Source organism: Dioscorea cayenensis, chromosome 3, assembly GCF_009730915.1.
Source record: "Dioscorea cayenensis subsp. rotundata cultivar TDr96_F1 chromosome 3, TDr96_F1_v2_PseudoChromosome.rev07_lg8_w22 25.fasta, whole genome shotgun sequence".
Lineage (NCBI taxonomy): Eukaryota > Viridiplantae > Streptophyta > Magnoliopsida > Dioscoreales > Dioscoreaceae > Dioscorea > Dioscorea cayenensis.
In genome coordinates this window covers 2,804,452-2,822,041 of record NC_052473.1, presented here as the reverse complement: position 1 = coordinate 2,822,041, position 17,590 = coordinate 2,804,452, and the positions used below count along the sequence as shown (strand labels likewise).

The 17,590-nt window shown below is 30.1% G+C and overlaps 1 protein-coding gene across 1 annotated transcript; it reads left to right on the top strand.

The window, feature by feature from the left end:
* Positions 1-10,498: 10,498 nt before the first annotated feature.
* On the top strand, positions 10,499-12,897 carry LOC120256847 (alcohol-forming fatty acyl-CoA reductase-like). The gene is made up of 10 exons (XM_039264526.1): positions 10,499-10,597; positions 10,683-10,786; positions 10,891-11,093; positions 11,192-11,292; positions 11,428-11,602; positions 11,695-11,856; positions 11,946-12,027; positions 12,105-12,377; positions 12,495-12,616; positions 12,701-12,897. Exons 1-10 carry the CDS (start codon positions 10,519-10,521, stop codon positions 12,879-12,881), a joined length of 1,482 nt encoding a protein of 493 aa, XP_039120460.1. The 5' UTR covers positions 10,499-10,518; the 3' UTR covers positions 12,882-12,897.
* The last annotated feature ends 4,693 nt before the right edge of the window (positions 12,898-17,590 follow it).

The window sequence follows — 17,590 nt, the reverse complement described above, 5'->3', positions numbered from 1 at the left end:
GCCCTATGGAGAAAAGCCAGCTGGGTTGGTTGTGTTGGGATTTGAAGCACATGCGTTGTTTGTCACTGTACACGTGAAGAGCTGGAGCTCGTACATTGGGGAGATTTGTTTTTGAATCGTTTGTATCTTTTTGATCCGTATGGCTCCTTGTCACTTCAGTCTTTTCTTTAGTACTTGGTCGGAGTTAATGGCTCACATGGGGCTGTTTTAGTTTATTTTTTTTAAAATCTTTTGGAGTATTAGTAGTATGTTTTGTATCTTCAAAAGCATGAGAGAAAGAAAAAAAAGTTAGTTGTCTTGTTGCTCATCCTCTCCTTGTTGTATTTGAACTTTGAGAAGAAGTGAATCCCTGTACTGAAGATCATTGACTTCAGGAGTTTCACCTTGGTGTTGGCTTGTGTTCGTGGTGATCTCGCTCTGGCTCTTAATCAACAACCGTCACTGTGACCTACCAAGCTATCCTTAACCCGCCCGACGGCTTCTGGCAAGATGACATGGCCGGTCATACAGCCGGAAACCCGGTCATGGCCACTAAGAACCCTCATCTCTATGGAACCTATATTGCACTCAATACCTTAGCATTTGTTATTTCTCTTGTAATTATGGCTGCTCTTTTCATACAGCCAATCTACCGCAAAGTGGGTGAACATTACATCGTTCAGTATTATCTGGTATGGGTTAGTATTTGTTTGTTGTTTGCTTTAGGTCCAGGGAGTTTTCAGTATCTAAATGGACCAGTACTTATTAGTGTTTTCGTTACTGCATTGACATTAATCCTCGTTTGTTTCGTTGCATCACTCTTCATTGGTATCATGTATGGAAAGTGGAAGTGCGGAAGAAGAGTGATACAAAGAAGTTGGGAAGGAACTCAGTGTGAGATATGGACAAATGTATAGTACGTAGTCACTGCTTATTGATCCTGCCATTTAATTAATTATTATAAATATAGCTTTGCAAGCTCTAGTGTTTGTCAAGTTTATGTGTTCAATGTACTGCACTTTGAAAAAGTTGGAGAAAGGAATGAGATCATTTTAATTATGTCCCTCATATTCTTAGTTCTTCTTTGTTTAATATAGATCATTAATTGTTGCAATTCTAGAGTTTTGTTTAGCTAGTGTTCCTTATATATAGATAGAATATCTTGATGACTAATTACTTGCGTACTTAATTGGAATTTCAATACGACAAATACAAACAAACTGATTGGATCTAATTAAAAGATATTACGATTTATCTTAGTCGTGATGTATTGTGAATGATTTGTCCATCGATCTTATATATAAAAAAAAGCACTCGGATAACATTATATATCTGCTTCCCTAAAATCTCTTATGTTAATTATGAAAACCTCTAAATCTTTTATAATTACATACTCCAATATATATATATATATATATAATATTAATTTCTGAAAAGCATTATAAAATATGCAATAATAAATCACAGCCTTTCAAGCAAGCCATGCCTAATATTCAAGAAAGGCATTAATTTCAACAACAATTAATGAATTCTAAAAAACAATTATAATTAATCAAATCCGTTCAAGAAGTCACAACGCAAGTGCTCAAGAAAAGCATTAATTTCAAAAGAAAATGGATTTAAAAAAAAATATATAATGAATCAAAGCCCTTCAAGAAATCACAACACAAGTGCTTAAGAAAAGCATTAATTTCAAATGAAAATAGATTTATTAAAATAATAATAATAATAATAATAAGGAAAAATTATTTTCCCTCCTAACAGTTTCAAAACTTTCCAGACAGCCCCTCTGACTTCTGAATTTACCATACAACCCTTCCTTTTTGTTTCACTTCAATTTTTCCCCTGTAGCTCATTATGTCGAGCTCATTTAATTAAATTCCATCTTTACCCTTGGCAATTGTGGAAAAAAACACATCATCCTTTTGAAAATTGTATTTTTCACCATCAAATCACCTAGTTTTTTTTCCTTCTTTTTAAACATTTTTTTGGAAGGCCTTGAGCCTTACCGTGCATCTCTAGTGGGCTTCGATCGTTTTCGTTGCCGCCTTCTGTTGCTATGGATTCTTTGGATTTGCTTTCTAGTTTGGCGGCTGAGTCGGGTGGGAAAGGCTCGCTTGGCCTTGGCTCGGCCTTGAAGAGGAAGAGACCGGCGATGATCGATATACCAATGGGGGATGTGCTGTGCTTTGGAGAACCGAAGAAATCTGATGGGGCGGAAGGAGGGGCGGAAGGAGGATGAGGAGGGTGAGAGGTATGAGGTGTTTTGTAAGAGAGGAAGGAAGAGGCTTGAGATGGAGGACCGATTTAGGGCTTATGTCGATCCCCTTGGAGATTTTGAATTGGTACATGTGTGTGTCTTTTTTAAATTCCTATTCATCCGATTTATGTCCATTTTTTTGTATAGATAAATTTAAAATTGTTGGAATGTTTACCATTGGGTTGATTGTTGGGAACACGTTAGCTTAAACACAAATCCAGATAATTAAACGGAAACAAGGTAATTTAAACAAAAATAATTACTATTAAACAGAAACCAAGATTATTAAACGGAAACGTGTTAACTTAAACAGAAACAAGATAACTTAAACCAAAAAACTATTGTTAAATGTAAAAAATGTATTCATAAATAGAAACCAAAACTATTAAACACAAACTAGTAAACTTAATCAGATACGCATTAACATATATTGTAAAACTATTGAAACCCAAAAAATTAAAAGTAAAACATTTAACAATGTGCTTTAACGTAATTAGATAAATATAAACAAGTAAACTTAAACAGTGACCGAGATTGTTACAAGGAAACGTGTTAAATTAAACGGAAACCGTGATTGATAGACGGAAACAAAATAACTTAAACAAAAACAACTATTGTTAAACGTAAAACGTTAAAATTTATCTTTATATTTAATTTACTTCTTCAACTTCTAACAACTCATATTCAAATTCACATTTCATTAAATCATATTTTAAATAAAGATAATTTTGAAACCCGAACAAGGATTAATTATGAATTAGAGAGGATTTGAGGGGATAATAATTTTTAAATTCAAAGGGAAATATTGATAGAAATTTGTATGATTTAAAGGATTACGGTAAAATAGTCTAAAGTTTATAGAACAAAAATTAATTGAGAATTAGAGAGGATTTGAGGGGGTAATATGCAAATAATCCAATAAATTAGATGATCATTTAATACTAAAGAAACGAAAAGAGAGAGAGAGAGAGAGAGAGAGAGAGAGAGGTTGTGAATAAGAATTAATTGAGAATTAGAGAGGATTTGAGGGGGTAATATGCAAATGAGCATTTAATCCTTCGCTTTGCAAAGCTGGGAGGCGAAAAGCTGCATCATTTCTCTAAGCCGCCTCATTCAACTCAGAGCCGGAGAGATTGATCCATATATCTATGAAAAAGGTAACTCTTTTACGTTCCGATTCCCTAAAGTTCTTGTTCCCTTTTTTTCTATTTTGTTTAATTGATTTGGTGATGGCTTTGGTATTTGACTTTGAAGATCGAATCTTTATTGGATCATTTTATTGATTTGTTAGTAATTTTGGTTGTTTGATTTTGGCTAGAATCGATTTGAATGGTTATTGTTGCTTCCCATGTGATCGTTTTTATGTGATCTATGTTGCAATGGATGAGCGCGTTAGCTTAAACAAAACCTAGATTGATAAATTGAAACAAGGTAATTTAAACAAAAAAACAACTGTTGTTAAACAGAAACCAAGACTATTAAACGGAAACGTGTTAACTTAAACATAAACCAGGATTGATAAACGGAAACAAGATAGTTAAACGTAAAAAGCGTATTCGTAAACAACAACCCAAAACTATTAAACAGAAACTACTAAACTTAATCAGATACGCATTAACATATAAGGTAAAACTATAACACAAATTCTTAATGACTTATTGTAAGCCCAGTGACCCATCAACATTGAACAAGGACTTGAAATCAGAATCCATCGAAGGTGGTCCTTCTTCCATTCCCATTGTTGGAGCATGGACTTGAATAGGAATCCATAGTTTCTAAAGCAAGAAGGAAGATCAGAAACTAGAAAAAGAAAGAAGCTTACCAACATGAGAAGGAAGTTAAGTTGACAGTGGAGGTCCAAGGTCAGTATTGAAAGCCAAAGAATGCATCCAGGACTCGGTAAGAAGGAGAAAAGAAATGAGTGGAGAGCAAAGTTCACCTCATCGCGTTCGAGGAATGACAACATAGGTACTAAGGAAGCTTGCTTCTAGTAACTATTTTCTCCATAACACAGTATCTTTGGGGATCAAACGCTTGGAGAACAAGGGAAAGAAGTGCGGGTCCTCTCTTGCAAGTAGATGAAAGGCCGAAGAGAGGAAAAAAGTTTCGCCAATAAAGATGAATACTAAAAAAAACCTGTTTATTTTCTGGTTTTATCTTCTCAAGTGCGAAAGTGGTTACATGATGGGCATGATGGTCATTTCGCACTATATAGTGGTTGTCCACAACTTCCCATGCAAAGGTAATATTGTCCATGAAAATTTTAATTGATTCTGTTTCTATCTGTTAGATGCATAATGGGTTGAAAAGTCAGTTGAGAAAAAAAGAGGGGTTTTTTGAAGATACTAAAAGTTATGAGGGGTAATTGTCCATAAAGAAAATTATCAAGGGGTTTTTGGCAATTACCACTAATAATAATAATGAATCAAAGCCTTCAAGCAAGGCGTAATCACCACTAAAAAGTGTATTCTTTTCCAAGAAAAAGGTTATAACAAACATTGCTCAAGGTTGGTGTTATTTTCAAGGGGAAGGATTTTAAAAAACAATAATTAAATCAAGTTCCACGGTACTCAAGCAAGCCATAACCAGTGCTTAAGAGCTATATTAATTTTGAAAATAAAGGATTCCAACAAATGCAATATCTCTCCATCTGAATTAGATGTGATTTTTAGAATTTTATTTTTCAAAATAATTGTCACTTTACGTTATCATGAAAAAATTCATTTATGTTTTTTTAATTAAATATGAATAAATCACATATTCATTTATGCTTTTAACTCTACTTGTATTCAATTTTCTATTAAAATTAATTATAAATTTTCAAAATCTATTAACAGAATACAAGCTTATCTATTTAATAATACTATTTGGTTTAAGAAAATTTTATTTAAATTAAAACAGTTATTTATAGATAAATTACCTTGTTATTGTTATATTAGACAAAAACAAAGTTTTATTTAAATTTAAGCAATTATTTATGAATAAATTAAGCTATTATGAAATAAGATCAAAACTTTATTTAAATTGAAACAAATCATTTTGATAATAAAAATAGAGTTTAATTAAAAATAAAGTTTTATTTAAATTAAAATTAGTCTACATGGTATAACATAAAAATAAAAATTTATCTATTATAAGATTAAAAAAAAATTATTGTTTGTTTATTTCATTTATTTTTGAGAACATTTTTTTTTCAATTCCCTAATAGATGAACGCAACAATGGGAATAAAAAATGTGGAACTACCATAAGCATCAATATCAATATATGAAAAATAAAATTGTGTTTGCCCTTCTTTGTTTTATAGAACAAGTTTTGATGGAAAATATAAATATTCATAATTTTAAATTAAAAATCTTAGTGGGAAAAAGTTTTGTACATTGGAAAGGTGGGGATAAAACATGCTGATTATTTTAGAAATAAAAGGAAAGACACACATTTAATGAGTAAAATATAAGGAGTTTGATGAAGAGAATCGTATTCTAGTCCAAAAAATAGTTTAAATTAGTAATTTAGTTTATTTTTATTGTAAAATATAGAGAATTTATTGTTATTTTTAAGATGCTTGAACGACAACAAATTCAGAACGAAAGGAGTAGATGAGAAGTTTCATTTTTTTTCCTGAATTTTACATAAATTTAGTTATGAAGAAAGACACCAGTAAAATTAATTGAATATACCAAAATCATACCTTGGAACAAACTCAAATACTCTCTCATTTTTTTTAATAGTTTTATGCATAGTTCAACTGTATTATTTATATGTATGTACAAACAGATATAATCTTTCATCAAATATATATTTTAAATATTATAAAAATAATTGTGTTAAGTCAAATTTTGTAGGTGTATGGAAGAATAATTGTGTTAAGAATGTATGTACAAGTTACAAGGTTGTTAGTTCTCAGTTCTTCTAGTCTAACTAACTGAGCTTTCAAAAACTTGTATAGTATTATAAATTAGTAGTTATATATATATATATATATATATATATATATATATATATATATATAATTTTTATTTTATATAAAAAATATTTTTTTAATAAAAGAGAGTATTATAGAATATATATGACAATATAATAGAATACATATATATCCAAATCCCTAAACAATATCCAAATCCCTCCCGTACACATACTATTAATCATACTAAACAATATCCAAATCCCTCCCGTACCGTCATTTGCTTGATTCTGATTGGGAATTTCTTTTAAAGTTGAGTGTGTCCCACACCACCCATTCTCTCTGTCAAAGCACACATATTATTAATATGTATTATATAATATATATTATATTATATATCTACTAATAATAATATTTTAATTTTAATTTTGTTTTAATTATTTTATATTATTTTCATATATATATATATATATATGATTTTTTATTATTTTTTATTGTTTGTATATTATATCATTAGTTATTGCTTTATAAATTCATCTAGCATAAATCTAGGCATCTAAGCTAGTATATATATATAATAAAAAGCATTTCAAGAAGTTATAACTAGTAACAATCATTGCCTAGTGTAGTGAGTTGTTGCATTGGATGGTGAATGGGCAAACTTAAAATCGAATCCCTGGATTGACAATATTGTGCATATATTGAAAAATACTGTAGTAGTAATATTTATTTACTAGTTATGAGTCCTTTGTGGGAGGATATTGAATTCGTTGTCTCTATGATTGTATGACGAGATTTATTAGTTTGGTTTAGTATTTAAAAATTTTTTGGGCATGCACTTAGTGAGTTGATAGGTCATCGTAACTGGTGTATTATTATTTTTGTTTATTCTTTGACAACATCTTTGTGGTATGGCACTTGTTGTAAAAAAAGAAAGAATTATAAATAGTTATGAGTTCCAAAAGAAAGTATTAATTTCAAAAGAAAAACAAAATATTTAAAAAAACAATAAGTCAAAGGCCTTCAAGCAAGCCATGCTCAAGAAAAGTATTATAGCGATCAGGGCGAAGCCATATATTACAGGAAGTGGGTGAATTACAAACTTAAAAAATAAATAAAAATAAAATTCAATGTTGAGGATTTTAGGTTGGTATTTTAAGTGAGAAGAGCAATCGAGAGAGTAGAGTGAGTAGAGTGAAAAACAAATGGTGTAAGAACTTAATTCCACTTCGACTTGCTTCACTTGCTATTACAAAGACTAAAGAGATACTTATAACAAAATTTGCACACATAACAAAGGCAATCAGACAAACTTTAAAAAGCTAAGATAACCAGAACAGTTGAGCCGTTCCTTTTTTTTCTTCATTCACGTACATAGACACTGTATGTAAGTTGACTTGAACTCATCTCTCCTGGTTCTGTAACCAGAAAATACTCTGGTTCTAACCTATTAAAACTTGACACGTGTTCTCAATCACAACAGAAAAAATATAATTATATCACATGGGACACGTGTCAGAATATGATAGGTTGGAAATAGTATATTCCCTGATTCCAAAACCAAGGGAGATTAACTCAGTTGACTTCCTCTCTTGTTTCAAGCCGAGCAAACAAGTTTAGCTCTTGCAGCTACATCATCGCACTCAGCCACTTTCTTTAGAGCTTTGTCGTTGAGATGCCAAGTATTGAAGTGACTCAGCTCACATTTATCATCAACAGAGAGCACCTAAGTCATGTGAGGTGGAGTATTAGTGTTGTTTTCCTCCCGGCTAGTTTGATTCCTTGGTTTCATGAATTGGAGAAATTTGAGCATGTTCAGGGATCAAGCCAGCAGCAGCTTCAGTAGTGAAAGTGTAGCACCTTTTTGTTTCTCAATGGCATATGAATGAACAGGATGTGTATTAGTGGATTTTATTATTATATTTACAAATATTTTATTCAACTAGACTGAAGTATATATTTATCTATACTCATTCCTATAAATTAGTCATAAATTTTTTAACATGCATGCATTGAATACACACAAAGCACAACAATTTGTGAAGAGTGTTCATAGTCACTAACGAACTTTTTTTCTCTGATTTGTTTGCTGAGTGCTTTCTTTTCTCTACTGTTACTTCCTTAATCGCACTATATATAATGAATATGGTATTAATTTCAACATTCAAAGAATTTAAAAAATTCTGTATATCAAAATTATTCAAGAAAGACATAATCCGTGCTAAAGAAAGAAAGGTACTATGGCAAGTGCGAAAGGAAGGTATTAATTCCAATAAGCAAAGTTTTTGAAAAACATCGTAAATCAAAGTCGTTCAATTAAGACATAACCATTGTTCAAGAAAGGTATTATAGCAAGTGCACAAGAATTAATTTAATCAAAGCCGTTCAAGCAAGATATAACCAATGCTCAAGCTAGGTATTAATTTCAATAGAAAAGGATCTTTAAAATAAATAACTAAATATGTAAAAGGCATTCATGTAGATCATAACATTTACTCAATATATATTTTATACAGAAAACAAAACAAGTTCGTACTAAAAATTAAACCATTAAAAGATCATCTTCAATAACACAATATTACATAACTACAAAAATTGAATTTAGATTATTATAAAGTTAAATTGAAATCTATATATAATATAAAATGATATGTTATTTATTGAATTATATTGTGTTATATTTTTATATTTATATAAGATATGTTAGCAATTTAATGACATTTGGTACTATAATACTATGAATTGTTAAATCAGATAATTGACAATTGAAGTACCGGTAGGAAAAAAAAAATCCAAATTAGAAGGTTGGGTGAGTGACAAATTGGACATAATGGTCCCAAAATGTGATGAAATTTTTATTATAATGATGTATTGATTACTTATTTAGGGAAAGCTCGAAAATAACTACACTTGACCAAATTCAAGAAATCTTATTCTTATTTGATTAGTAATAATATTTTTTTTATAATTATATAATTATTTCAAGTCAGGTTAATTACAACGTGAGGATCTATTCCCTCAATAATCAACCTTACTAGAGCATCTGTATCAAATATTTTAGTCTTATAAAATAGTTGATATTTGAATATAATGAAAACTAAAAATATATGTAAATATTTATAATTGTGTATAAATGTGTGTGTATATTATATGTGTGAATCACGTTGGTTTTAGGATTGTGTATAAATGTGTTGTGTGTGTGTGTGTGTGTGTGTGTATTAGAGGTGTGAATCACGCTTGTTTTAGAAGAATAGAGAATTGTACATTGTCCGTAGAAGTGTGAAAGAAATTGTAATAAAATAAGTTATTTTTAAAGAAATATCAATTATGACAAAAAAATTTTTAAGTTATATTAAATTTTAATTTGAAGCACAATAGAATTTTTTTTTTAAATCATAAAAATCATTAGAAAAAATCTAAAAAGAAACATTTAAAAAAAAATTATGAAGTTTAAAAAGATTATCTAAAAATGAGGGAATTCAGAAATAAATAAGTAAATAAATAAATAGAAGATTAAGAATGAAAATTTAGATAAAAAATTAGGATGAAAAAGAAGAAAAAGGATATAAGTGAAACAAAAATTTATGGCAATATTAGGTGAGAAACATATAATTTAATTTGAATTTGTACTCTTAAAAATATGATATGAAAAGTTTCTCATTATATATCCAAGAAATATCCCTGTATATACAACTAATGGTCCCAAATATTTATTAACTAAAGTCAAAGTACTAGGTACTAATTAATGATCCCAATTAATAATTATAGATAAACATTCTCATATGTTTCTTACCTTATGTTTCTTACCTTTCCTTTTACGTCAAACTCATATAGCGAATATACAAAAAAGTGCTTTCAGGATGTACAAAAAATTAACTCATTAAAATCGTGTGAGAGGTTAACCAGATCAAAGAAAAGGAAATGATAAAAAAAAAATTTATGGCATTGTGATTAGACCACGAGGGAAAATATGTATAAATATTGAATTAATAATTTGAATTGGAGTGCTAGATAGATTAGTGTTTGTATATATATATATATATATATATATATTAAAGTCAACTTCTTCTGTCTTCATCACTATATTTTTACTTCATTAAACTTATATTAACTTATATTTCCACGTGAGCCTTATTTATCACAAGCTTTAATTAGTAAATAGACAACACAATACATCTTGCAATTGTCAATTCACTGTTACAATAATTGATATCCAACTAATGCAAGTTCTTGTCTTTTTCACATTTATATATAGATTTCTCTTCAAAGTTAGGATGTAAACTAGTTTTCTCTGAGTATAAATACAAAGCCCAATCTAATAGTCATAATACATGTATTGCTTAGGAATATATATAGTAAGTTTATCCTGATTGACAATGGAAATGAGTGTTGCAGTGAAGTCTTTGGACAACAAGAGCATTTTGGTCACTGGTGCTACTGGTTTTCTAGCAAAATGTGAGTTTTCCATTCTTTTAATTAATTTGTAGGATTATAATTTAATTAATTTATTTCTTAATCTTCTTCTCTATGTTTGTTTAAGTATTTGTGGAGAAGGTACTACGGACTCAACCAAATGTCAAGAAGCTTTATCTTTTGGTGAGAGCCCATGATGCAATTTCAGCGAAGACGCGAGTTGAAAAAGAGGTGTATATATATATATGCTTTGCATTATAAACATTATATATCTATTTATTAAGAGAAAAAATATTGCTATATTTTTTAATAAATGTTTCACTGATAAATTTCAGGTTGTTTCTAAAGAACTATTTGATGTTTTAAGAGAAAAGTATGGAGCTTCATTTGATTCATTCTTTTGGAGCAAAGTGCATGCTGTGCAAGGTGATACCACTTTGGAGAATATAGGCATTAGAGATGTTAATCTCATTGAAGTTTTATGGAGAGAAGTTGATTATATTGTTCATTCAGCAGCAAATACAAGGTTCAATGAAAGGTACGTAATTGAAAATATGTATGTCACTAATTTATTAACTTTTTGAAACCATTTATAACGAAGAGAATTATCAAGCTAGTTTTGGGAAATAAATGTAGGTATGATGTTTCTTTAAGTATCAACACCTTAGGAGCAAGGAATATCACATTATTTGCCAAGGAATGTGAAAATCTTAGGATGTTTCTTCACATCTCCACAGGTAAGTTATTTGTGAGTAATATACATATGTTCATTCTTGATAATTAGTGCATAACTTCTCTATTCAATTTATCATATATATATATACACTCTGTTCATGCATAAATCTAATTTATTTTAAGTTGGGAAATTTCAGCTTATGTAACAAAGGAAAAGAAAGGGATTATAAGTGAAGAGATACCTGAATTTGATCAAGTGCTAATTCCGGAGTTAGAATTTGAATTAACTGAAAGCAAAATGAAAGAGTTGAATGCCAATTGCACTTCAAAAAATGAGATAAAGCTTTACATGAAGGAGTTAGGCATGGAAAGGTTTGATCTGCTTTCAATATTAAATTATATAAATGAACTAATAAAATTGAATGAACAGCTAGATTAGTCACTTTTTCTTTTGGATATTATAGAGCTAATAAATTTGGATGGCCAAATGTTTATTCATTCACGAAAGCAATGGGAGAGCTTCAAATAACTAAATTTAAGGGAAATCTTCCTGTTACTATATTACGTCCAACCATTATTCTAAGTACTTACAAAGAACCGTTTCCTGGTTGGATTGAAGGAATAAGGTATGTAATTATATAAATGTTTGAAATTTGCATATATATATATGATTTTGTTTTTCTTGGTTCTAACTTTTATAAGGCTTGGTTTTCAGAACTATAGACAAATTCATGGTTTCATATGGTGAAGGAGAAATAGTTTGCTTCCCTGGACATCCTGATGCAATTTTAGATGTGGTATGTTAATTATAATTTAATTAAAAACCAAACCATAACATAACTTTCATTAATTAATGTTTTGTGACAACATGCAGATACCTGGTGATATGGTTGTGAATGCAATGCTTGCAGCTATGACAAATACTGATTCTCATTTTACGAACAATTTAAATATATACCATGTTGGATCTTCAACAGTTAACACAATGAATTGCAGTTTGTTCTTTGAAGTCAGTTATAAGTACTTTTCTATGCATCCTCAGATAGGAAAAAATGGGGAGCTCATCACTGTGCAAAAGTTGTTTTTCTTCCCAACTTTGCATGCTTTCAGCATGTACATGTTTTTTCGCTTTAAGTTACCTCTACAGGTTGGTCTTTGATATCTTTTTCTAATCTAGTAGTTTGTCAATAACTAAGTATCATGTCGATGACATACATATGTATTTATATATATACTTTAATTAATTGCAAACAATATTTTGTAGGGTTTATCATTGGAGGAATTATCAGAAGAAAAGAGAAACCAATACAAGAAGCTCAACCAGACATTTAACAATGTTATGAAAATGGCTAAAGCATACAGCCCTTATTCTCTCATGCATGGAATGTATAACAATCAACTTCTTAACTCTTTATAATATCCAATAAAATTATCTCTGACAATTTTTTTTTCTCAATGAATATTGGACAGCTTTGATGATGCAAATACTACAATGCTGAGGATGAGAATGAACCAAGAGGAAAAAGAGTTGTTTTATTTTGATCCAAAATGTATTAATTGGCATCAATTCCTGATGGAAATACACATTCCAGGGGTTATCAAACATTACATGGATAATCAATGCTTATTGAGAAAAAGAGCACGAATGTAATTAAATATTAGATTGTGTTGGGTGAACAAGAATAAAAATATATGTTTGATAAGGTGATATTGAAGTAATAAATTGGCTTTAAACTTTATGCTAAAACCTCCTTTGCTCTTAATATTTATGACACTGAGCTAATTAATTTGAATTGGTGTTGACATAAACATGACATAGTTTATTTCATTAATATTGATGATTATTATCCTATCATTAATGCTTATGTTCCCCAACTATATAGGTTTAAATGAATTTTTACCATTTATACTTTGCTTCAATATTCATTTTGTCTCTACACTTCTACAATATTTAGAATGGCCCATATACTTCCCTGAAATCTCTAGCATTCATTGTAGAAGTCTACTAAGTCTTTTGTAATTACATATGTTAAATCTTTGTGTGGAGCCTCCTATCAACATTAATGTGAAAGCTTGTTAGTGAGGAGCTTAGGATGTTGATTTCTTCCACTTTTCCTTAACCCCATCTCCTTTGTCAGCTTGTATTGGAAATTTAGCTGAAATGAGGAGTTGCTGGAGGAATTTCTGGGCTTCCATCACATCCCTCCCTTCAGATAACCAATCTTTTAACTCCATTTACATCCTTCCTCTCCATTGCTTCCTTCTTCTCCACTTGGTCTTTGAAGGACTAAAGTGTTGACAAACTCTCGGCAACCGTGGCCGGGTGAGGTTGAGAAGCAATAGGAAGTCAATGGATTTCTACTTGATCGTTTTCTTATCCTTTCAATGTTGTGTAAACCTATGAGAGGCTAACTGCTCTCTGGTGCCCCGAATTCATGAACTTAGATGTTAATTTGTAGTTGATTTACTCTCTTGCAATGATTATGGAGTTCTATTGTTTTCTATGTTAAAACTTGTGTTATATATATAACTTGATGTGCATGATTTGCGTAGTTGTAATTGTAAAACTTGACATGTGTTGAACGCCATAGTTGTGATTGCCGTTGGGTACCTAGTTGCAAAACTTGATGCGCATGATTCCTGTATTTATATATAGTTGCAGGAATTAGCGTATTTGATTGCCATAGATGTGACAAGCCTTTGAGAGCACACTTAGAATCTATAGGATGTACCTGATAATCATTGTAGGAGAGTCACTGTAGGTTTCTCTAAGGGATTGTTCCGGGGTGCTACTCCCCATCACTGCTATTTGCTAAACTTATCCCCTCTTCTCTCATCCTCTCTTTTCTTCTCTTATTCATTCTTAGATTTATAGATTATAACTTTTCCCCAATCTTGAGTAGGCTAGATATTTGACGATCAATTAGTACTTAAAAATTGCTAGTCCCTGTGGATTCGAATACTCGATCCTCTATTTGGTATATTATACTACTTCATATGACCCGTGCACTTGTGGATATGCGAGAGGCGTATCAATAAGTTTATATGATGACTTTCGCTAAGCATCTGCAATCTCATTGGTTGTTCCCTTGCAATTATATATACATATAGATTCATGTGAAACTTGTGCTCAACTGAGCTTAATTCATATAAAGTATGATATATATATATATATATATATATGTATAGATATATCATTTATTTTTAGCTTAAAGTTGGTGTATATATATGTTTATGTTATCATTTGGATATATCTGTCAGCATCCTGACTTTTTCTTGACCTGCAGTTGTATGTATAGGATGTAGTTCTTTTAAGTGGGAAGTTATGTGAACCTTATATATATATATATATATATATATATATATCATTGTATATTTTGAGAACCTTCAGTTTGTATGAAAAATTAGTTTACTATAGATGAGAGGTTAAATGGCTAATTGGAAACCAATTGTTGATGCATGTGTAGCACCCTAGGCAGTACCCTTTTTTTATAAAATGTATATATATATACATATATGTGTGTATGTATGTGGTTGTATTAGTATTTACGTACAATAATTTTAGAGTGATTTTGTTTTAACTATGGTTATAAATAATTGGGATTTAGGAACTTTTTAAGGAGTGATCTTGGATCTCACTTTGGACTTAGGCTATACTAGATAAGTAATCCCATTTGAACTCTTGTATTTTGGAAATTATAAAATTTTAGAAATTCTATTCAAAATGAATTATAATTTATTAATTTGGATTACCATCATATATTATGTTTTGTTCATTTAGTTAAATTATTTTAATTAATGGCACTTGTTGGTACCCATGTTTTCAACGGCCATTGCTTTCAAAATGTTTATTTAAATATATATCTACCATTTCCATTATTAATTACTTGTTTAAATAGCTATATTAATTCAGTCAGCTAATAATTTATCCATTTTACTTAAATACTTATTACTTGTACATTGATTTTCTATGGTTATCTTTCCATCCAATCATGGTGATAGAATTGTTTTAGTTATTTATTTTAAAAATTATTATTATTTCTTTAGAGTGGAAGCATATGTTAGTTTGAAATTTTATATTTTTTTAGTTACGTGTATATTTGGGAAATTTTGTGGACATTTCCATGATTATGAGTTTTGTTTGAGGATTTCTGTCTCAAAGTGAACTATACTTAACCCTATCAAATGGGGTTAAACACTGACCTTGTCGACAAGAATTTCTGTAAAAAATGAGACTACAACCTCTGATATTCAGTCTCAGGTTACTGAAGATAAATAAATGACCTCTATCATTCGGAAATCTGTTACATTTTGTTTTGCACTTAATTTCTGATTTTTCACCGATTGCTATATTGGTGGGATGTTGATTACTCTATATATTTCAAATCCGAACTTTTTGTTTTCAAATTTTTGGATTACTTATTGGGCTAGTGAGCTCATGAAATTGTTTTGAATCCTTTTCAGATCAGGAGCAGTAGACCCAGGGATTTTAGCAAGCTTCCAGTAGTTGCATTTCCTTTTGGAGTTACGTCTTGTGTTATTATATCTTGTTGTATGGTTGCTAAAACCCTACCCTTTGTGACATTTATGTATTTTAATTATTCTGTATTAAACCTGGTTGTATTCTTTAAGTTGTACCCATATTATGTATTTTTGTTAGTTTATTTCATTTTCCACTCTGAGTTAGGTTTTGAGGCTTGAAGGTGCACTGAGCTCATGCCTTGTGGGATTGCGGTCATTTGTCCCCGCACCTGGTTCGACTTGGCTAGGTCCGGGGCATGACACTTTGTACTTGATCTTGTGAAGGATTTTTAATTCAAAGGCTATCAGTGCCTTAAAGGGGAAGTTCTTTATAACTGTTATAACTCCTCATCCTCCTTTGGATGTTACTCTTTTACTGATGCTTCCTGGATCTCCAATAGTCTTTTTAGAGGAGTAGGTTTTGTAATTACAAATTCTCATGGAAAACTATTGTTGCAAATTGTAGCAGAATTGAAGTTGCCTCTATCTTAGAAGTTGAATTGCATGCTATAGAGCTAGGCCTTGATGTTGCTGGTGATTGGAGATACAAATTGCTACAATGTTCATAGATTGCATTGGTGTTAAACAACTGATTAATCAAACTTAAAATGACAAGACTTGGTGAGTTAATCAGAAGCTTGCAAGTTTTAAACAACATTTTGATTTAATTTGTATTGTATAAGCATTGAAACTTTCTCAAAAATCTTTCTTTTTTTCTTATCCGCTATTTCTATTGCTTTAGTTTTTTGTATTATTCATATATTTTGTTTTCTTTCTGGTCTTCTAAATAAAATAATTATTTATTCACTTTTTTTTATAAAAAAAAAACTATCCCCAAAAATGCAATGCTTTGTCTGATAAATTAGCAGCAAAAGGAAGAATTGTCATGTGATCTCTTTATATTATAGAGGTCTTGAGCTTCCATGATGATTGATGAAAAATGCTGAACATTCTGGTTTTTTCTTTTGATGTTGTATTTTTAGTTCTGTTTCATTTGTTATAAGCATCTTACGTTTCTCACGTATTGTTTGCTCTTTAATTTAATTTCATTGCTACTAAGTAGCTCTTTTTTTTCTTAAAAAAACATCAGTTACAACTTACAACTCCAAATAATATTTAAAGTTTAAAATATTATAAAAAGTGAATAAATTACGTCAATAAATAATTTAGAGTAGTGTCAAAATTTCAAAAAATAGTAAAAATGAAAAAAAATATTTGTATATAATAAGTTAAAGAACTATATATGAAAAAAATATTGAACACTATAGAACTTTGGCATTTTATTAAAATAAAAAAATATTGTTGTATTCCATTCAATTTAAGTCACCCAAATGGTGGGTGAGTGGTGCAAGGTTGAATCCTCTGTGCCATAGTACTGTTCAAATATTGTAGTATACTTAGAAATGTTGTAATAGCAATGCTCATATACTATTTATTGGATCTTCTATTGGAAGAATTGTATTCTTCACCCCTCTATGATTATAAGATAGGGGATTTACCTCAAGTAGTATAGGATGCTAAAAAACAAGGTTATTGATCCATCAGGAACTAAATAATATTAATACTAATTCTAAATTCATCAATTAACTTAATCAAAATTGTGGGTGATAAATTTGAAATAGAAACTAAAACTGGGACAAAAGTAAAACCACGACAAATCAAGGATGTAAGAAAGGTGTTTGGGCATAGACTTCCCCTAGTGTTTTGTTAAGTCTTGGACAAGGTTGCACAAGGATTTGCAATATGTTCAACCGAGAGAGCTCTTAAATTATATCATTCCCTTTCTCAATGTGAACAATAATTAGTCCTATATGGCATTGATACAGACTACCCTATGAC